Source organism: Silurus aristotelis, assembly GCF_946808225.1.
Source record: "Silurus aristotelis genome assembly, chromosome: 24".
Lineage (NCBI taxonomy): Eukaryota > Metazoa > Chordata > Actinopteri > Siluriformes > Siluridae > Silurus > Silurus aristotelis.
Window position 1 is genome coordinate 19,207,388 of NC_139597.1, and position 22,099 is coordinate 19,229,486.

A 22,099-nucleotide genomic window follows, 5' to 3' on the forward strand; every position below is an offset into this window, starting at 1 on the left:
GTTCTGGTCAGAGCGTGTTCTGGTCAGAGAAGGTTCTGGTTAGAGTGTGTTCTGGTCAGAGAAGGTTCTGGTGAGAGAAGGTTCTGGTTAGAGTGTTTTCTGGTCAGAGAAGGTTCTGGTCAGAGTGTGTTCTGGTGTTCTGGTCGAAGAAGGTTTTGGTCAGAGTGTGTTCTGGTCAGAGAAGGTTCTGGTCAGAGCGTGTTCTGGTCAGAAAAGGTTCTGGTCAGAGTGTGTTCTGGTGTTCTGGTCGAAGAAGGTTTTGGTCAGAGTGTGTTCTGGTCAGAGAAGGTTCTGGTCAGAGTGTGTTCTGGTGTTCTGGTCGAAGAAGGTTTTGGTCAGAGTGTGTTCTGGTCAGAGAAGGTTCTGGTCAGAGTGTGTTCTGGTGTTCTGGTCGAAGAAGGTTCTGGTCAGAGTGTGTTCTGGTGTTCTGGTTGAAGAAAGTTCTGGTCAGAGTGTGTTCTGGTCAGAGTGTGTTCTGGTCAGAGTGTATTCTGGTGTTCTGGTCGAAGAAAGTTCTGGTCAGAGTGTGTTCTGGTCGGAGAAGGTTCTGGTCAGAGTGTGTTCTGGTCAGAGAAGGTTCTGGTCAGAGTGTGTTCTCTCACTGTGTGTGTGTGTGTACAGAACTCTTTCTCTATATAAAGGTCTAATGTGATGGAGAATGGAACTCATCCATGATTCACACAGATCTCACACATCACTGTTTTTACTCTTTATACTGGCGTCCGTTCAGAAGAATGCTGTTTACTGTTTATAGTTTACTTTTTGATTATCTTTTTTTTTCTACTATAAAGTATTTACTTTTTGTTTGGAAAATTTGTACACAGATTTTCAGTGTGAAAACGAGAAATAAGTTGTGTAGTAATAATCCAAAATGGCGCCTGTAAATTCACCTCCAGGCCTGAAGAGGGCGCAGAAGAATTGTGTTTATTTTCTCCTGTGTTCGTTGTTTCCGGCTGCACGTCCGATAGTAATTCGCTATTAATGCGCGCTCATGTTGATCGGTTCTGCTCCGGTTCCTTCCGACTGACGGTGTGGAGATGGCCAGCTCGGAGCTCCAGCACAGAGGTAAGTCGTGAACATAAATAACCTTCTGAAGAAGCTCAGCTGAGGAGCCGAACTCTACAAGCGGCGGGGTGTTTTTTTTTTTGGACAGAATCCCAAATCGCACCTGGTCAAAAGGCTAGTGTGCTACGGGGTGTGTAGGAGGCTTAGGTTTGACACCCTAAATAGTGCGCTTGTGTAGTGAGCGAGGGGCGATTTGGGATTCGGTCCAGAGTGAAGCTGGCTAGCAAACTTAGTGTTATTAGCAGGAATGGAGGAAGACAGGTGTTTTGGTAGTGATGTGAGGGTGAGGTTGGGGTTCAGAATGAGGAATATTCGTGTATTTAGCTGGATTTAGGAAATGAATAATTGTGTGTGTGTGTGTGTGTGTGTGTGTGTGTAGCTGCAGCCCTGCCCCTGTCCGCCCTGCGCCTCGTGGTGCCGCCGCTGCGCCTCATGTCTGCTTTCCTTTGGCAAGTGGTCCAGAGGCACAACGTGACCCAATACAGCAAACTCGAGCAGTTCGTCATGCTGGTGTCTGAGACAGTTCCAGACATCATGAGCCAACATCTGCTCAACAAGCTGGTCTTTCATTTACGGAAAAAGGTGAGACACATGCACCTGAATACACCTGGCCTTTATGCTCCATCCCAAACACTATGACCTGGATCTTCACCCACATCCCAAACACTATGACCTGGATCTTCACCCACATCCCAAACACTATGACCTGGATCTTCACCCACATCCCAAACACTATGACCTGGATCTTCACCCACATCCCAAACACTATGACCTGGATCTTCACCCACATCCCAAACACTATGACCTGGATCTTCACCCACATCCCAAACAATGACCTAAACTTTGTGTATGTTTTCCTGCAGGTGATTTTGGAGTTGTGCTTTAAAGACAAAACCCCTGATGTGTGGATAATCCAAGCTCACCTGGACACACTACGCAACCTGACCAACAGAGTAGGTGCATTCTGTCTACATCACACTCCTGCACGTCGATCACACACTCACTGAAATCAATCAGACATTAGATAACTATAGGTCATGTTTGATTTTGATGCTTATCACCTTCCTTTTTTCGGTTCCTGCTCTTGTTTTTTGTTTTGTGCACTAATTCTGTGGAATTTCAGCATTTCCTGAAATACTCGAGGGAGAAAGTCACAAAGCTTAATTAAATTTAATTATATATAGCAGTATGCTGCTGCAACGTGATTGGTTCATGGTCTCTTAACCCCACCCCCTTTTCACTTTCGGTCTAATGATCTTTTTGTTCGTATTTCCTCCAGTCCAGCGACATCGAGAGCGAAGTCATGAATAACAAATTCATTAAGATGATCCATAACATCCTGGAGGATGTGGATAAGCGGGAGAGCTTTCAGCAGGTCAGACATCTCCCTCAGCTCTCGTGTCTCTCTTCTCTCTTAAATCAGTCCACGTTTTTCCATTCAGCCTTCCTTCACATGACTCTGCTTTTCTGTTGCATCAGAACGTTCTTCCTGTGGAGTACGGTCCTGGATTCGACGCCGTGCTGCAAAGCTTAGCCTGGGAGTTCCTAACTCGAGTGGATGAACTCCTGCCTGTCCCGAACCTCAAAGAGGTGCATCATCTGACCCCATCACGGCTTTTTATTTCGTGTCAATCAATTAACGATACAACCTGCTTTTATCAGGACTTTTAGCAGGAATCCGAGCTCAATGTGAATTTGAGCTGTGGGTGGGGTTATGTCGAGTGGGTGGGGTTATGTCGAGTGGGTGGGGTTATTTCTATTGAACATAATTAGGGTGAAGCTAAGAACATGGATAGATACGAGGTAGAAGTCCGTCCATCTATCCATGTTTGTTTTTATGGCCAAAAGTTTGTGGACATCTGACTATAAATTATAACCTCTTTAAACATCCCAATCCATAATAATTTCCACTCTTCTGGGAAGATGTTCCACTAGATTTGTGGAGATTTGTGCTCATTACCCATACGGGTCTATGTAATGTTCAGGTACTGATGTAGGTGAGGTGAGAAAAGCAGATCTTCATCGAGCTGGCTTTGGGCACAGGTGCATTGTCCTACTGAGACTGGTTTGTGTCTCCTAGTTCACGTGAAGGTCTGGTGTCCCAGTACTTTTGGCCAGAAAGAAAATATATTTGCACTTTAATAAAAAAAAAAGAGAGGACAATGAGTTTAGAAATCAAATTGTATTGTAATGACTGGATTTCTTCAGACAGCGTCGTGGCTCTGCGGAGGTTTGTCTGCCATGGAAGACATTGTCCAGCCTCTCTCGGACCCGGTGGAGCTACAGGACGTGCTGCAGCATTTCAAATCCAAGAGGCATAAAAGCAGAAACGGTAAACTTTTAGTCCTCAGACAAACATTACTACATATTTACTGCATGTTATCTGATCACGTTATACCGTGGAACAGTCATTGTGATGGTCACCTCCCTGTACACCACGTCAACACTGTATAGACAAAAGTATCAGGACACCTGTCTCTTCCATATTCCCTATGTGGTTCTTCCACAAACTGTTCCCACGAAGTTGGAGGCGCATAATTTTGGGATGAATTGGGATACCCAAACCTGTTCCAGTATATCACAAAAGCCAGCTCCATGAACATCTAGGTTGGAGTGGAAGATCTCCTGTAGAGCTGTAAAACCTATTGAACACCTTTGGAATGAATGTGAGCACTGACTGCACCCCAGACCTACTCACCTACATCAGCACCTGATTTCTGGCTGAATGAACACAAATCTTAGTAGAAGAATGAAGGTTCTTATAATGTAGGATGTTCAGAAGGCACGTATGGTATGAGCCAGGTTTCCTCAATGTTTTGTCCATGTAGCGTGAGTGCATGCTTATATACAGGCAAGTTGACACACACACACACACACACACACACACACAAATATCTACAGCTGCTTCTTTGTTTGATTTTTTTATTTTTTTTTCTTCATGCATTAAAATCAGTCAATACAGTGGTTGACTTCAGTTGAAAATGTAAACTATTGCTATATTTTATAAAAATTTTTATTAATTAAATATAATCCTGTTCTCCAAATGTTTTCATGTGCAATCGCCTCAATACTGTTCCTGCCTGTATTTAAATATTCTGACCGCATCACATTTCTCTCTCCATTAACTCTAGAGCCGACCTCGTCTTCTCCCTGCATTCAACAAGAAGTGGTGTTTCCTGCCAGTTCTGTGGAACAGGAGAAAATCTTGCCTCCTTCATCCGTCGCACAAGAAACCATCATCATCGCTCAGGCACTTGGCGAAAATCAATCGGAATCTGACCGCGCAGCTGCAACCATAATGAGCCCCGAGAACAGCGACACCGAGGAGACGGAGGCTTTAGACGGCGTTGAATCGGAAGTCGAGACGGAACTGCAAGGAGAAGCGCTTTATCAAGAGAGCAGCATGGGGATGTGTGAAGTCCAGCAGATCTACCTCACTGCAGACGGCTCTACTGTTATCGTCTCGGAATTGGACAACGGCGGAGGGGACGGCTCTCAGCTGCAGTTTCTCGAGCAGTCTGACGAAGGGGATACTCCTGAAGTAAGGGAAATCAGCATGGAGGAGTGGATCTCGGAGATAGCAGGGAAAGTTCTCCCTCTGTCTGTCATGCCGCCGTCTTCCGACGTGGACATCCTTGCAGAGGAAACGGCGTTTGTCCCCGTTATCAAAAGACCCCCGTCGATAAAATCCATCATTAACAGAAAAAGTTCTCCATCTCAGGGTGCAGCCAGCAGAAAGGTCATCGCGGTGCCCACGGAGTCGCAGGCGGAGCAAGACGCGGGCGAGAAGAAGCACACGTGTCGTGTGTGTAAGAAGGAGTTCCGTTACGAGTGCCAGCTGAAGAATCACATGCGCACACACACGGGCGAAAGACCGTTCCAGTGCTCAGACTGCGGCAAAAGCTTCCGGTGTCTCAGTTTCCTGTCGAGCCACATCAAAACCCACTCGTTATCCCGGCCGTTCAAATGCACGCAGTGCGCCAAGACCTTCCGCAAGAAAGCCGACCTCATCAAGCACGTGCGCGTGCACACGGGAGAGAAGCCGTACAAGTGCAACATCTGCGGCAAGAGCTTCTCTCAGGGCTCGTACCTGAAGATCCACCGCGAGTGTCACACGTCGGAAAACCTGCACCAGTGTCCGCACTGCGAGAAATGCTTCCCTACGGCGTTCAAGCTCGCCGTGCACATCCGCTACCACTCGATGGCGCGCTCGTACACGTGCAACGTGTGCGGCAAGAGCTTCATCTACGCCAGCCTGCTGCGGAGACACAAGGGCTACCACGTGGGCGAGCGCAAATACCTCTGCACCATATGCGGCAAGTCCTTCGTGTACATGTTCGACCTGAAGAAGCACCAGCGCAACCACGAGAAGCCGCGCGTCCGCATCCCGTGCAGGTTGTGCCACAAGACTTTCGCGGGGCCCGAGATGCTCCGCTGCCATCTCCGCATCCACACAGGAGAGCGGCCCTTCGGGTGCAAGGTGTGCGGCAAAACCTTCTCGCAGATCGGGAACATGAAGCGGCACGAGCGCGTGCACACCGGAGAGCGTCCGTACGTCTGCACGGAGTGCGGGAAGACCTACAAGCACTCCTCACACCTAAAGAACCACATGCTGAACCACACGGGCGAGCGGCCGTGGCGCTGCGCACAATGCGGCAAAAGCTTTAAGTTTCAGGGACCGCTGAAGAAGCACGAGCAAACGCACCGGGCCGAGCAAACCCGCGGCCGCAGAAGACACGAAACCAAAAACCCTTGACGGCTGAGCATCATTTAAACCGCTCACTATATTAGTGGAATAGTAAATATCCAGAACCTGGATCGGCAATCCTGGAGGTCAGACCTGCTTCTAAGAACGTAGGGAAGGTCACAAACGTCAGTTCACTTCAGAGGAAGATCAGCTGTAGTCCGGTAGCGTACAAATGTGTTGAGTGGGAGGTGGAGGAATATTTCTCAGGTATCTCACACCTGGAACGCTTTTTGTTTTTGTTTGTTTAAATGGAATAATTGCTTTAAATCTATTTTTGTAATGATCCAGCAGACCACCTGAACGTTCCCATACCCTCAAAAACCGCCTGCTATTCGCGCTATAGTACTATTATCTCTAGTTCATTCAACAAGAATCGTCCAAAGTCTTCCTTATAATCAGATACTGAGGATATGCTTTAAAAAAAACCCTCACCATGATACGGAGAATAAAAGAGAGCCTGTGGTTTAAAAATGCGTCTGTATGCAGATTTTTTTTTTCTCTTTAAAATGATCACATCAGCTACACTGTGACTATAAGGTGTTGTTTTTTTTTTTTTACATTCCTTTCCACTGGATTTGAGATGATTTGTGCTCAGTGAGACACAGATGTTTAAAGTCATGCACTGATGGCGGACCGATGTCCAGACAGAGTTCACATTCCTACAGGTTTGAATTTCTGAGTTCAGGTGAAGGGAAATAATTCAGATTCCAAAGACGTCCCACACAATCACGTGCCTCCAACTTTGTTTTGAAGGTTTGGGGAGGAACCACATATTACTTACATAGCAGGTGTCCCAATACTTTTGGTCACAGTTCCTATATGCAACTGTAATTACCCCGTTATTCCCCCTGCTGAGTCATGAAGCGGGTGGAAAGTCCAAATACAGGTTATTAAATATTACAAATAAATATTTTAATAAAATAAGAAAACGCTGGTGATACGAGTCTAAATGCCACATCCCCAGTGTTCCTCACATCATGATACGCAGTGGAGGTGAAATAAAAACAGAAATGCCTTTGTTCAGCAAATTTGTTTATTTCAACAGGAAAGATTTATTAAAAAAAAAATCAATAAAAGTAGAAAGTACAGTAAATTTGGTTAACAATCGAAGGGGAAGAAAAATCAGAAGTAGTTCACATCTGGAACCGAACCCCATGTACATCAATCACCACACATTGAGACATCTTTACTTTCAAACTCGATCCAGATGTTGAGTTTGGGTTTCATTTCACATGAACAGAATCAGAATGTTAAGTTATTAAACAAGTCAGAAAGATACACCAGGTCATGGTCTCCTCTGTACACTGTAGGCTGAGGTCACGCTTGTTTTGGAGATTTAATTAAAACTAAACATCTGTGGGGAACCATGGAATCAGCAACAGAACAAACGCTGACTCGTAACTGCTTCTGTTCCTGTTTTATTCAGTAAAATAATTTCACTTCGATCTACACGCGAGAGAAAGACTAAGCGTGGTGGTGGTGTTCAGATGGCCAGGTGGAGGGTGATGGGGCAGTGGTCACTCCCCATGGCAGTGTTACGAATCTTGCTGTCACACAAGCTGGGGAGCAAAGCAGCAGACAGCAGGAAGTAGTCCAGGCGCCATCCCACGTTCTTGGCCCGCGCGCTCATCATGTACGTCCAGAAGGTGTAGGCGTGGGTCTGCTCTGGATACAGCTCGCGGAAGCTGTCGGTAAAACCGGCGGCCAGGAGCTGACTGAAACCCTCGCGCTCTTCAGGGGTGAAGCCCGCGTTCTTACGGTTACCTTTGGGGTTCTTTAGGTCGATCTCGTGGTGGGCCACGTTGAGGTCGCCACACAGGACCAGGGGTTTACGACTGTCCAGGTCGCTCAGGTACGCGCGGAAGTCCACGTCCCACGTTTTGCGGTAGTCGAGGCGGACCAGGCCACGCCCGGCATTGGGAACATACGCGGTAACCAGGAAGTAAGACGGGAACTCGGCGGTGATCACACGGCCTTCTTTGTCATGCTCCTCTTTTCCTGCAGGAAGAAAAAACGTCCAGGTGATTAAACTTATCCAAAATATTAACCGTCCATCAAACTTGGATTATCGAACAAACCGAGTTTTACTGATATACGGTCCACTGGGGGTGGAGCTGAACCTGATCCAACACCAAGCTACAAACTCACAGATCCTGGGATCAGGTCCCACTCCAAACCCTTGAACTTTGAGTTCTGCAGAAAGGGTAACTTTCTTTCATTCTATTTGTGCAACCAAAACAGATGTGTAAACCAAACGCCTTCGGTTCTCACCAATGCCATAAGTGACTCTGAGAGGCTTGGTCTTGCACAGCATGGCCACTCCACTGTAACCCTCTTTATCCTCAGAACCTGCCCAGTACTTATGAGGATACTCGGGCATGGAAGTGATATTGACTGGTAAAGATTTCTCAGCACACTTAGTCTCCTGAAGACACAGCACATCTGGATCTTCCTGACGCACCCACTGTAAGGACAGACCCCCCCCCAAAATTTTTTTAAGTTAAATCCGTTAATGGAGAACAAGCATTATGCAGACATGTATTAACTTAAGATGCACCAGCAGCCATGCAAACCCTCTTACATCGAGCCCATTCTTCTTCACCCAGGCACGAAGACCATCCACATTCCACGAGGTTATCTTCGTGTTGGCTGCCTGGCCATTCTTGCTGGTCAGTTTATCCGGGGGATCTTCATATAAAACTGGGGCTTCGGGTTCCTTTGCCTTCTTCCCTTTCTTTGTTTCTGGTACTAAAAACAAAAGTGAAAAACACGGTCGAGAAGTCAGTGCATGTATTTTTTTTCCAATGGTCAAAAATCTCCAATTTCCCTTTACCCAACCCTTGCACTACTACTTTCCTGTTAACTCATCAGATATATTTACAACTTCTAAAACGTATTTAATAAAAAATGTGTTTGTGAGGGCCAGGACCAAAGGATACTTCTTTAAAAAAAAATATATATTATTATTTACAAACTTTCATACTTTCTATCCTGATCCAGCTTTAAACAAAAACCAACATTGTTCATTCTTGTGCCGTTATTCGCAGCGCCACGTGACCGGGATTACGCCGAAATACGTTGGTATTCGTATATGCATATGCAAATGAGAATCGTGACGTCGTTCAGCGCATCTTCCGACTTTTCTGGCGGTGATGATGATGATGATGATGATTACCTGTTCCATTGTCACCTGCTTCTGCAGAAGCTTCCTCGTTCTTCTTGGCTCTTTTCGGCATGTTTCTGAGACTGCACACAGCACGCGCACACACACGCAGACCTGCAGAACACACACACACACACACACACACACACACACACACACACACACACACACACACGGCACGTTTTGAATTCAGATCTGCAAACGGAAAAAATTGTGCAAACCCTCAGCACGCAAACACGTTACACAAGAGGGGTTTTTTTTGTGCACGAGCCAAAAAACAAATCAATCACGATTGCACAAGACAATAACATCAGCCTGCGGCCCTGAATGAACTTTATAATCACGGAAGCTGCGCCATAACACCAACTGTGTATTAACGTCCCCTAATTAAACACACATTAAACAGAACAATTCTCAGTTTGCATGTTTATAATTCTGTATTTAAAACTTCTTACCAAACACGGCCACAGTTACTCGAGCTCGTGAGTGTGTGTGTTTTCACCGCTTTGTGTTCAGAGAACTGCACATGTTCCCTACACAGTGCTGACCAAACCTGTGCCTGACTAAAAATATCACACACTCGTCAATTTATTAACACGAATATCCTTCATAAGAAGAATACATCCATTATAAACTAAAACAAATCGACGGTTTATTTTTATTTAAATCTTTTGGTTTTTAAACTCGTGTGAAATGATGAACTTTTGATCAGGCACTCTAGACGGACAGCTGTAAATGTTGTTATGGTCCTACCGGAAGCGGTTTGAAGAGGCTGCTGGTGGATGTGTGGAGACAAATCGGTAAATAAATATCATAAATACATTAAATCAATTCCTGTATGCGGTAAATTATTAATATAAATATTAGTTAATTTGTGTTAAGTGTTAAATTTTGTGGTGTTTAAGGTTATTAGATATTTGGATTTGCAGATGTAAAGGCCAAATTTGAGTAACAGCGGTTTTAATAACTTTTTTTTATCAAAAAAATCACATTACAATATCACATTTGTTTATTTTATTCATATATGCTGTTAAAAATTCTATTCCACATTTATTAGATCCAAGATTTTATTTTATTTAATTTATTAGTTCCCATAATTTCTTATTACATTTATTAGTTCCTGTAAATTCTTTATTTAAAAATGTATTAGATCCAAGATTTTCTTTCATTCCTTTTTTTGGGATCCAAGATTTTCTTTGCTTTTTTCTATTCCAAGATTTTCTTTTATCACATTTATTAGTTCCTGTAAATTTTTTAAATACATTTATTAGTTCCCAGAATTTCTTAAATTCCTTTTTTTTTGGGATCCAAGATTTTCTTTTATATTTTTTTTGTATTGATTAGACTCCAGATTTTCTTTCGTTTCATTGATCGGATCCCGGAGGAGGTCAGGGCTTGTTGCAGGACACTCAAGTTTCTCTACTTCGTCCTCACGATTCTGACTTCAGTGCGATTGTTAGATCAGTAAATGAATTGGTTAATCAATTAATTAAGCTCCTCATCTGTGTGATCTGCTCTGTGTGTAGAGATCGAGCTGTGTAGCACTACACAATTTGTAATCTTGATAATTTTTTGTTTTAGGACCCATGACGGTGGTGATCGGTTTCGAGGGCAGTGCCAATAAGATCGGCATTGGCATTGTAAGGGATGGCGAAGTGTTGTCAAACCCTCGGCGTACCTACATCACTCCTCCAGGCCAAGGTAGGAGATGTTCTAGAATAACACAGTCCTTATAATTAATGTGGCAGCAATGAGAGCTTCACCATTTACTAAAAACTGTATACCAGATCTCATTATATACTGTATTATTACAGGTTTCCTCCCGAGAGAAACAGCCAAACACCATCGTGGTGTTATTCTAACCGTCCTCCGAGAAGCACTAGATGAAGCTGGGTTGAAACCTGCAGATATCGACTGTGTAGCGTACACTAAAGGTAAAAAAGATCTTTACAGCATTTAAGGTGTAAACCCCATCCTGATGTGTGTGATGTGATTCCCTGAGCAGGGCCGGGGATGGGCGCTCCTCTGCTCACTGTGGCGCTCGTGGCCAGGACAGTGGCTCAGCTTTGGGGAAAACCGTTAGTGGGAGTGAATCACTGCATCGGGCACATCGAAATGGGACGACTGATCACGGGCGCTAACAACCCCACCGTCCTGTACGTCAGCGGGGGTAACACTCAGGTGGGGGTTCGGCTGCGCGGTTTATATTTACATCGCGTTTTTAATTATAGTTGACAACAGCAGGTTCTTTCGTTCCCCGTGTCCCGTAGGTGATCGCCTACTCTGAAAGACGATACAGAATTTTTGGGGAAACAATAGACATCGCTGTGGGGAACTGCTTGGATCGCTTTGCTCGAGTCATCAAGGTCAGAATTTATTCTCTATTTTTCATACAATCTTCACACTTTGGGTTGAGGTTCACTGTATGGCCAAAGGTTTGTGGACACCAGAACATCCCATTCCACATTTGCTGTTTTAATGAGCTCCACGCTTATGGTACGATGTTCCACTAGAATTGAGTAGAGGAGGTACTGATGTAGGTGAGGTGAGAAGGCTAAAAATGTTCAGTAGGATTTATAGCTCTGTAGCAGGAGATGTTCCAGGTTTGGTTCTAGTTAACATCATACATGGCTAGAAATGTCCCAATACTTTTGGACATACCTAGTATTAATGCATTTTGTGTATTATTAACAGTTATTAACTTTTCCTGTTTCCATACACAGATATCAAATGACCCCAGTCCTGGTTATAACATCGAACAGATGGCAAAGAAGTAAGTGTTTAACAAAACAGTATGTTTTCCATCATGGTGAAATCTTCATTGTGAAGGTTGTGGTCTTCTTGGTAACAAGCTGCGATTTTTCTTTTTCGCACTCTGGATGTTCATACTAAAACACTTTATGATGTGTGTGTTGTTACAGGATAGTGTGTATGCAGTCGAGGTTGACCGATTTTCCAGATCTAACTTGCTGATAACCGATTAATCGATTGATAAATAACACTCCATGCAAAATAGTACTGAACTTGAAAAATCTAATAAAAAGACAGTAGTGAAACATGAGACGGTGCTAAATACAATATTCATTCATTCATTTTCTCCCGCTTATCCGTAATTCGGGTCGTGGGGGCAGCAGTCTAAGCAGGCCCCCGCTTTCGACTGCTGCCCAATCCTCACAGCACCGTCCCTTACGGTCCCTCCTGCAGGTGGTGAGCCCACGGGAAGGCGGCCCCACGTCACGGACCTTGATATTTCCCTCGTAAGGGACCCCCGGAGCATAGAGGGTTAAGGGCCTTGCTCAAGGGCCCAAGAGTGGCAGCCTGGCGATACCGGGGCTTGAACCCCAGACCTTCCGATCGGCAACCCAGCGCCTAAACCGCTGGAGCCACCACTTCCCCTCTAAATACAATATGTATATGTTTATTAATAAATGAATGAATAATATATATAATAAAGCGTTCTGCTGCGCAAATGCGCCTCTAGAGGCCGCTCTCATAATGACAGCAAACCGGAAAAACTATTCTTTCCCAGTAGTTCCAGCAATTAACTATCGGCCGACCTCTAGTACATTGTTCCTGCTATAGCATTATAATCTGTTTAATTATGGCTGCTTTTATTTCCTTTCTAAGGGGAAAGCGGTATATCGAGCTTCCGTACACGGTGAAGGGGATGGACGTGTCTTTCTCGGGGATATTATCCTACATCGAGGTATCTGTCCTGAATGATGTATGAAAGTGCAAGGTGAATACTGAGGAGCTTCAGTGACCTTTATCCCACCCATCGATCTGGAAAATAAACGCCTTCAATTGTTTTTTTTCTTAGAGATTTAAGTTGTTACACAAGCAGTAATCTCCTGATCGTACAGAACATGCAGAGTTCATACAGAAAAGGTTTCTTACACTTTTTTCTGCCATTCCCCACTTTCCCCACAGGGAAGGGGGTTGATTTTTAAAACCCCACCTGTCCTCCATCACCCCAAAAAATAGTAATGAAGTTTAAAAAATTTTAATTTATTAAAATATCCAGTTCTAAATCAAATAACACGAAGTTCAATAATAGAGAAAATAAAACTGTTCGGTATCTTAACTGATGTTTTAATTTACTTGCATGAAATGACCAAATTGTTTGTTTGTGGTCGCTTTGAGAGTATGAACTTTATTATAATGTAGAAATTCATAAATTAATGAAGAACAAAAAAAAAAGTAATTATGCCGTTTATTGCGCCCCACATGTCATGCCTTTATTCCTCACTAGATGGCGCCCCCCGCATTTTAAAAACTGCCGCTTTAAAACAATGATTATTCTATAAATTGTATATTTTCAGTAAAACTCGTAAATGAAAACGTCTTCAGTGGATACAGACGTGTACAAGTCACGTAATCACGCTTTATAACATCTGTAAAAGGTCACTAAAGGTCATCAGTATGATTCCTCGCTATTTAACACTCCCCGAATGACATCGTTTCATTACGATTTTTTTGTGACTATGCAGGATATGGCCCACAAGATGCTGAGCTCTGGCCAGTGTACAGCAGAAGATCTGTGCTTTTCCCTTCAGGTAAGGATCGAAATGCATTTTCCTGACGTGACCCTGGATGTTGATTTCAGACAGAACTCTGTCGTGTGCAGGAGACGCTCTTCTCGATGCTGGTGGAGATCACGGAACGCGCCATGGCTCACTGTGAATCTCAGGAGGTCCTGATCGTGGGCGGAGTCGGCTGTGAGTGACAGTTCAGTGATGACATCGCAGTGGCGACCGATCGAGTATCTGAGATGTGTTTGTGGTTCCTCACACAGGTAACCTGCGTCTGCAGGAGATGATGGCCGTCATGTGTGAGGAGAGAGGAGCTCGTCTCTTCGCCACAGACGAGAGGTAGGAGTGAACTCAGGAGATACATTATTCCTAGTGAACACTGCAGAGCTCAAACCCTGGTCTTGGTTCTAAGGTTCTGCATCGATAACGGCGCGATGATCGCACAGGCAGGCTGGGAGATGTTCCGCATGGGCCAGGTGACGCAGCTGTCCGACTCCTGGATCACACAAAGGTCAAGTGTTGCTTTGTCTGGATTCTCCATTCACTGAGGCTGTGTGTGTGTGTGTGTGTGTGAGACTCAGACTTGTTCAGTGAAGGTGTATTTTGGTGTTTCAGGTACCGGACAGATGAAGTAGAAGTTACTTGGAGAGACTGAACCATAAATCTATTTTGAATTATTTTTTTTTTTAAGTCAAAAATAAATAGATTATTAATGATATCTGAACACTGCATTTTTCTTGTATATAAACACACACACGCACAGCGCGGCAAAAAGTATTGGGACACCCGACTACCCCCAAACTGTAGGACGTTTCTGGACACTGCCCCTGTGCACAGTTCCATAAGGGAGGGGAAGAAGAGAAGAAAAGAAAAAAAAAAAAAAAAAAAAAAGCTTCTGCTCGTGTCCACAAACGTTTATATACATGAAACAAAAGCAACTCTTCAACCTGGTGTTCTTTAAGTGCATTTCTCTGTGTGGGGTAAAGAAGACGACGACGACGGCGGTGTGTTTATACTTTGCTTTTATTCTGCAACACTTCACTTTAAACCTCTTTCAGTGCCCCTTTAAAAAAAAAAAACAAAAAAAAAGCTCTCTATTGTACATTTTACATTCAGTTAAAAACAGCACTGAGAACGGAAACTGGGGCAGCGGCACTGACTGTGCGAGTCCGCCGAGCCCTGTGAAGGGGGGGTACACAAAAAACACGGTCATTTCCAGAGACGAGGAGAGAGATGGAGGGGCAAAAAGAAAGAGAGGGGGATGGAGGGGTGGAGAGAGAGAAAGGAAGCAGGGAGAAGAGCGAGAGATGGAGGGGTGGAGAGAGAGAAAGGAAGCAGGGAGAAGAGCGAGAGATGGAGGGGTGGAGAGAGAAAAAGAAAGCAGGGAAGAGAGCGAGAGATGGAGGGGTGGAGAGAGAAAAAGAAAGCAGGGAAGAGAGCGAGAGATGGAGAGAGCGAGAGATGGAGGTCTTTGCTGCGAGTACAGAAAGAGCGCTTTATAACGGGGGAGAAGGCGGTAAGGATGAAGTTACGGTGAAAGTAAAAGTTTTCGCCCCATACGATAAAATCTCCAGATCTTTATAAAGATATTCTATAAAAAGTAAACAGTGTTCTCCACCATGATAAAACAAAAAGGATGTGTGGAAAGATCTCCATGTGTGTAATGTTTTAAGGCATCCATGCATTGGAGACGTTTCTTCACACCGGGTGCGGACAGGGGAGGGGAGGGGGGGGGAGTGCAAACAGTAGGTTGTGTGTACTTGTGAGTGTGATCGGGATGTGGTGTGTGTGTGTGTGTGTGTGCGTTTGATCAGTGTTGTCTGAAGCTGCTATGATGAGTCTGTATACCAGACGACCTTCACAGGATCTGGAAGAAGAAAAAAAAAAAAAACCACATGGATCATTTAGGGCTGTGTTTTGGTGCAGGGGGGAGGAGGGGGTTGTTGCGATACTATATTTTGCAATACTGTAAGCAAGGAGACGAATTGGAATATTTCTTATTTTAGAAATAGGATATCATGAGAAAATCTCTTAAGAACACACCACCATATGCAAACGAGTGGGTGATACCCCTGATCGAGTTTTACAGCAGCGGGAAACAGTGGTGTGTCCTCATGCTGGTACTTCTGTTTAAGTTTAGAGATAAGGAGACTTCTATCTATCTAGCGGTCGGGATCTTTTTGTTAAACTCTCTCTCAGTTCCGGATGAAAATGTGGGGTGTTTGTTCTTTTACAGTGAATCTAAAGCAGAAAAATTTAACTAAGCGCAAAAATGGTGGAACATTCAATTCACAAATCCTAACAAATGTCTTTGTCCCCTGTGTGATGCAGAACTGGTGCAATTTAGTAGGAATTATTACAATTCTACAGATTTATTTCATCCCTCACGATACAAGTGGGTGACATTTCTTACCTTCTTTTTGTTTCCTGAAGACTGCACTCCATTCTAAAGAGAGAGAGAGAGACCAGTTTCAATCATTACACTAATAAAACTAACAAATTCCAAAATTTCAGATGAACGAGCGAGAATGCTCACACACCCCAACCAACACACACACACACACCTTGCGTATGATACTGCACGGCTTCCATTAGATGGCGACAGGTGAGCAGAAGCTGTGCAGAATCCTCAGGCTCCCTCGAGCACTGGCCCGAAAAAGCCGCAGGGTTTTCGGGAACCGTGTCTCCAGCAGCGTGATGAACAGCCACGGCTGGACTCTGCTCTGTAAGCTCTTTGTCGTCCGGAGCGGAGTTCTCCATGGCGGGACCGTCGGTGATGAAGCTGAGTCCCCACTTATTTTGCAGGAGTGCCCCGATGCCAGGCGGCTCCTCGGCCACGCCCCCAATGTGTCCACCTGCCTTCACCTTGGAGGCGTAACTGACGGCCGGCTGCAGCTTTGCGGGGCTGTCCTTCACCGGGAAAGAGGGAGGAGGTTTGTGAGACGACAACGCTTCTCCCATCCACCTCTCCTTCTGTGCCTGAGACGATTTGTGGAGTTTCTGAGCGGCCCCCTCGCGCCGAGGGCCCCGGCCCCTGTTCTGAGACCTGTGCTCCCGATTCAGAGATTGTGTGTGAGCAGTTCCAAGTGAAGATCCTTCATGATGAGGGCTGTTTGACTTCGGACGAGGGGGAAGCGTTTCCACTCTGGCGGCGCAGCCACCTCCGCCACCGCCGCCGCAGCCGCCAGAGCCGGGGGAGAGACGCCGGTTCCGGATGTGCGGCTCGGCTTGGGGTGGAGAGACGAGGACGACGGGGTCGCACAGCGTCTCGGACTCGCACACGGCATTGTTTGACTCCCAGGTACCTAACACGCAAAGATTTGTTCAGTTTGTTTGCTGTTAGAGCATTGCGTCCCGTCTCAGCGGTGTAGGACAAACAAACATAAACACACTCGTGACTCAACTGTCTTTATTTCCTGATATGTGTGTGAAGAAATAGTGAGTTACTGCCCACGGGTGTGCAATCAGCAGCAAAATAGTTTCAACACGTTACATCTGTATTAACCAATGACAAAACACTGCTTCAGGTCTTTCCTGAGTGTTAATCAGTTAGCATGTGACAGGCTGCCCATATAAGGCCAGGCTATAAATGAACAGGAAGTGAAGTTCCAGCATGATGTATGGTGGTGTTATTGATATCACTGGTAAAGAAAGTGAGCCACTGTCTCCTGGTAAATACTCAGTGTATATGTATTGCGTGCTCTGTGGATGCACAATCGTGATAAAACCCAGTACTCCATATCTATACGATGGGAAGGTGTGAGGGGTTTTTCCTGTTTGTTTTGAACTGGTACCAGTGCTCACAATATTTTCTTTACAATCCCTATCTGATTCCTTTAAAACCCCAAAACACGACGTGTTATTGAACGCAGCATTGACCTGCATTCAATCATTACACCGAATTAAAAGTATAAAATTAAATTGTAAGCCACCTTTTGAAAACTATTAAATGGAAGTAGTGTTGCGTTTGAAACCCAACTTTTTGTTATGCATCAAAAAATGTATCATTTAATTAAATATAAACCTGTGTTGTTTTTTTTGTTGCAATAGGGCGCGCTGAAGTTCTGCGCATGCGCGCGGCTTCACCTAGAAATTTCCTAGCGGCGTTAAAAGGCGGACAGAAACAGACGAAAATTCGCTGAAAATATTCCGAGTTTCTTCACAAAATCTCACATAAAAATACGATTCCCGGGTCCCGAATGTGCTGCGGCGGTAAATACGTGTTATAAGTGATTAATATTTACACTGGCTAACTAGCTAGCTAGCATAGTCAGCAAAGTTCGGGTAACAGTAGATTAGCCATCATGGCGGAGACACACATCAATATACATATACTGGAAATAACCGGATAACTGACTGAATAAGAGTGTAAATATATATTTATATACACGGTTCGTGTTACTCCTGCGGTTTTATAAGAAAGTTCTGTAAGAATCGGTTCGCTGTTGACTCGAAAACTTTCTACCACTCGTGTTTTTTTTTTTTTGTTGTTGGTTTTTTTTTTTATTGAACTCGCCACAAACTTCTCGAGTGAATAATGAAGTAAAGATCTCACCTGTTTTAATGTGCATGTCTCCGGTCGATGAGGAGTGTGTGTGAGATATCTGAGAGAAAGAGCTGTGTGTGTGTGTGTGTGTGTTGGCGTGGAGGAACTCCGGCTCTGACCGGGTGGAAGCACTTCACAGTCACTTCCGCATTTGGAGGCGCGAAGAGGGGCGGGAAATGCAGCGTTCACGTGTCCGCGCGAGTCTCCATGTGTTCATGAGTTCACTGTAGCTGTTTCAAAAAGTTCATCTGCTGCTCCACATGGTGCAGGAACATTACAATAACTATTTTACAGCCATATATATATATATAAATTAGTAATAAATATGTTACTAGTCAGGGGGTACATACAACAAGGCAAACAACAACAACCCAGAATGGCTTTGAATTTGTCTTTTATTACAGACAGACAGATGCTCCTCAGTAATCCTGTCTCTTTCTTCTGTCCTGATTTCTAAAACCATGAAGATTGATTTGGACAGTAATTTACATGAATTGGTCGGTTTTACAATCAGTGAACAGCTAATGAGCGAAGATGAACCTATACTGAATAAACATCTGGTGTCTAAAGGAGCATGGATTTCATTTTGAGTCTGGTTCCTCTTAAAACCCCACCTCATGACATCTCAGGAAGTTTTCCAAATGTATGACTTTTAAATGTATATTAATTGATGTGGGACAATGTTCATTATTACATTTGGTCTTCAAAATAAAAAATGGAATAAAACCCAAATGATTGATGATCCCTGGTGTGGGTTTGTGTTCATGCAGCAGGGGGCGGTAGTGTTCTTAAACCTGGCGGTTCACAATGATCTTGCAGAAGAACCGTATTCTTCTCGTGAACCTCGTATCCAACCTCTGCTTTGGGTGCATAGGATTGACAGTGTGCATCTCGACCAGTTTGCAATGCTGCGGTCTTGCTCGGATCTGGTCCAAGAGCAGTGCTGGGTGAAAGAGGAGTGTGGAGATGATGATGTCTTCACTGAGAGTACAGTTAAAACCGAGGAACCTGAAACCAGCATAGATACATCAAACCAAGGTGAGTATAATAATAATAATAATATGAACAACAATAATAATAATAACAATAATATTAATAACAACAACAACAATAATAATAATAATAATAATAATAATAATAATAATAATACTCTATATGCTGATAATGTTAATTGAAATAAAAATCCAAGTCCAAACCTTCCACCACATACACAAACCCTCAGCACTTCTCCTCAACCACGATGCTGTAGAACGAGTTCGCCAAGTGATGCCAAACACACCATGGTACAAAATCTCCTACCAAGCTCCAAACCGCTCCTGGAAGCAACCTTTGGAGTTCTGTACAAGAGATGTGCACCATGATGGTGTACATCACATTAATTCTGACCTCTGGATCTAAAGAAACATGTTCTATGAAGTTTCTCCTGGAATGCACAGTCACTTAACCCCCCTAAACACCTTTGGGATGAATCAGAACCAAAGTTTTGTAAATAAAAATCACATCTCAAATGAGCAGCGACTGTTAAAGCCGTGAACGAGGGGTTACAACTCCATATTAATGCCCACGGCTTTGGGATCCAGATCTCCGAAAAGCTCAAATAGGAGTGATGATCAGGTCTTCGCATACTGTATTTTTGTCAAGGAGTCATTAGATTTCCTCCAAGACTCCAAGATCAACTGACTTTGGACTTTTGTTCCTTTTTTTGTCCATAAGAATTTCTAAAGGCTGCCAATATTTTAGATATTATAAAAAATAAAAATAAAAAAATACCATCAAGGAAGGTCTCAGGATGTTTTCCGAAAGTCGTGACTCATGAGACTGATTCCGAGTCACGTGATTCACCTGAATGGATCGTTTGTATGCAGCATGATACGCTGCATTAATTAACGCTAACGATGTAGTGTTCTAAAGCGTGAATATTTTCATTCTTTATTCCATGCCTGTATTTCAGGTATCACCGTGCAGCTGAAAGAGGAACATGAAGAGCAGAACGTGTCTGAGAACACGGCAGAGAACGCACAGTGTAATGAAAGAAGCCCAGATCGAGGCTTTCGTGCGCTCCTGGTTTTGACAAGCGTCAAAAACAAAGAGAAGACCAAAGACGGTCATTTGCACCACCGCTGCTCTCACTGCGAGAAGACGTTTGCCAGGATGCAGCTTTTAAAAACCCACCTGAGGGTCCATACCGGAGAGAAGCCTTACAGCTGCTTGCACTGCGGGAGAAGGTTTTCTCACCTGGCCTCTTTAACAGGTCACCGGAGAACCCACACGGGAGAGAAGCCGTATCAGTGCTTTCAGTGCGGGAAGAACTTCGCTCTGTCCGGCTCGTTAAAGCTGCACGAGAGAATCCATACCGGAGAAAAACCATACCGGTGCCTTCAGTGCGGCAAGAGCTTCTCCAGGGATGCCTTTCTGAAAAAGCATCAGCGCATGCATTCCGGTGAGAAGCCTTTCGCTTGCCTCGAGTGCGGAAAACGGTTTTCCCATCCGAGCTCCCTGAAAGATCACGAAGGCTCCCACACGGGAATCAAGGCCTACAACTGTTCGGAATGCGGCAGGCAGTTTTCCCACCCGAGTTCTCTAAAAGTGCACAAGAGGATACATAGCGGGGAGAAACCTTACCACTGTACGCAGTGCAGGAAGAACTTTTCCCATCTCACGTCGCTAAAAATTCACGTCCGGATCCACACCGGAGAGAGACCTTATCGGTGCTCCCAGTGCGGGAAGGGTTTCTCTCACGCGGGCCTGCTGAAGGGGCACGAGAGGATCCACACCGGGGAGAAACCGTACCACTGCACACAGTGCACGAAGAGTTTCACGCAGTCAAGCGCGTTAAAGGTTCACCAGAGGATTCATACCGGAGAAAAGCCATACCGGTGTCCCGACTGCAACAAGTGCTTTTCTCATCCAGGGTCTTTAAAGATCCACCAAAGAAAGCATACTGGGGAGAAGCCGTATCAGTGCGAGCAGTGCGGCAAAAGCTTTTACAGATTCTGGTACTTAAAAGTGCACCAGAGGATACACGCTGAGGAGAAGAAAATGAGTTCCAGCTGAATTTGACCGTTTACGCCATTTCTCAGACGCCCTTATCCAGAACGACTTCTCTCATTCTTACAGCTGAGAAACGATGGGGTTTAGAAAGCTCCTTGCTCAGGAGCCCAAGACTACCAGCTTAGTGTGGCTGGGATTTGAACTCACAACCTTTAGAACCAAAGTCCAATGACTTAAACACTAAGCTTCCAGTTCCACCACAAGAGACGTTCGTTCGTTCGTCCGTTCGTTTGTTGTGAAAGGGTCCACAAACTTTCAAGCGTCAAAATCTTATGGACTTTATGTGAGCAGCTAATACACATTTTAAGTCTTTTATAAATTTAAAAAATCTGGAGCTTTTCACCCCCAACATCATATTAGGATTTTCCCACACGCCCAAATATTAATCCAAACTGTTTCCACAAAGATCAGTGTAGAAATGTTCCTCTTCACATGAACTTGGAGACCTGTTTCAGCATGATAATGTTGGAGTGGAAGATCTCCTGCTATAGAGCTCTAAACATTGACTGCACCCCAGACATCATCACCTCACCTACATGTTGCTGAATAAGCAAAATCTCCACAAATCTAGTGGAACATCTTCCCAGAAGAGTGGAGATCATTATAATAGAACAAACGTGGAAGGAGATGTTAAAAAAACACATCACTCGATGCTTAGGTGTCCACAAACTTTTAACCACAAATTATAGTGTCCAGGTGTGGATGAAGATGAAGATGAAGAATTCTTTCTATAACACTTTTGAACGAGTTTTGAAATCAATAAGACGTCGTCTGGACGTGTGTATTATCGTATCTGGTTGAAGCGAAAGACACACACTCCAAATTGTTTTATTTGTAATCCAGAAAAGATTAAAATAATGTTTTGGAGTCATGATTTGTGTACATCTTGTGTATGTGTACTGTCTTTGTGTACGTTTCCACATTTGTGAAGATACAAAATAATGACTTATGAAGCCTTATGTAGGTTTTTCTGCTTTAACGCATGTCTATTTGAA

At 44.3% G+C, this 22,099-nt stretch overlaps 4 protein-coding genes and 1 long non-coding RNA gene across 5 annotated transcripts; 3 read left to right on the top strand and 2 right to left on the bottom strand.

Moving 5' to 3' along the window:
* Positions 1–913: 913 nt before the first annotated feature.
* On the top strand, positions 914–21,336 carry LOC310719321 (uncharacterized protein). The gene is made up of 13 exons (XM_083528910.1): positions 914–1,065; positions 1,445–1,647; positions 1,929–2,018; positions 2,345–2,440; positions 2,545–2,655; positions 3,274–3,397; positions 4,197–5,819; positions 7,300–7,499; positions 7,593–7,833; positions 16,113–16,579; positions 16,665–16,808; positions 18,737–19,091; positions 20,005–21,336. Exons 1-13 carry the CDS (start codon positions 1,038–1,040, stop codon positions 21,105–21,107), a joined length of 4,785 nt encoding a protein of 1,594 aa, XP_083385036.1. The 5' UTR covers positions 914–1,037; the 3' UTR covers positions 21,108–21,336.
* Positions 6,878–9,538, bottom strand: apex1 (APEX nuclease (multifunctional DNA repair enzyme) 1). Its single transcript, XM_083527907.1, has 5 exons — positions 9,431–9,538; positions 8,988–9,089; positions 8,394–8,560; positions 8,084–8,276; positions 6,878–7,810 (listed from the first exon to the last, which is right to left on the bottom strand). The coding sequence occupies exons 2-5, from the start codon at positions 9,046–9,048 to the stop codon at positions 7,296–7,298; spliced, it is 936 nt and encodes a 311-aa protein (XP_083384033.1). The 5' UTR covers positions 9,049–9,089; positions 9,431–9,538; the 3' UTR covers positions 6,878–7,295.
* On the top strand, positions 9,681–14,231 carry osgep (O-sialoglycoprotein endopeptidase). The gene is made up of 12 exons (XM_083527906.1): positions 9,681–9,775; positions 10,557–10,676; positions 10,790–10,909; positions 10,981–11,156; positions 11,246–11,341; positions 11,699–11,748; positions 12,603–12,681; positions 13,466–13,531; positions 13,603–13,693; positions 13,771–13,846; positions 13,920–14,018; positions 14,123–14,231. Exons 2-12 carry the CDS (start codon positions 10,562–10,564, stop codon positions 14,160–14,162), a joined length of 1,008 nt encoding a protein of 335 aa, XP_083384032.1. The 5' UTR covers positions 9,681–9,775; positions 10,557–10,561; the 3' UTR covers positions 14,163–14,231.
* Positions 14,694–15,053, top strand: LOC310718850. Its single transcript, XR_014531295.1, has 2 exons — positions 14,694–14,822; positions 14,953–15,053. It is a non-coding gene; the product is annotated as an uncharacterized lncRNA (long non-coding RNA).
* Positions 14,847–18,186, bottom strand: LOC310718847 (uncharacterized protein). Its single transcript, XM_083527917.1, has 4 exons — positions 18,063–18,186; positions 16,072–16,812; positions 15,921–15,953; positions 14,847–15,374 (listed from the first exon to the last, which is right to left on the bottom strand). The coding sequence occupies exons 1-4, from the start codon at positions 18,076–18,078 to the stop codon at positions 15,337–15,339; spliced, it is 828 nt and encodes a 275-aa protein (XP_083384043.1). The 5' UTR covers positions 18,079–18,186; the 3' UTR covers positions 14,847–15,336.
* Positions 21,337–22,099: the final 763 nt, after the last annotated feature.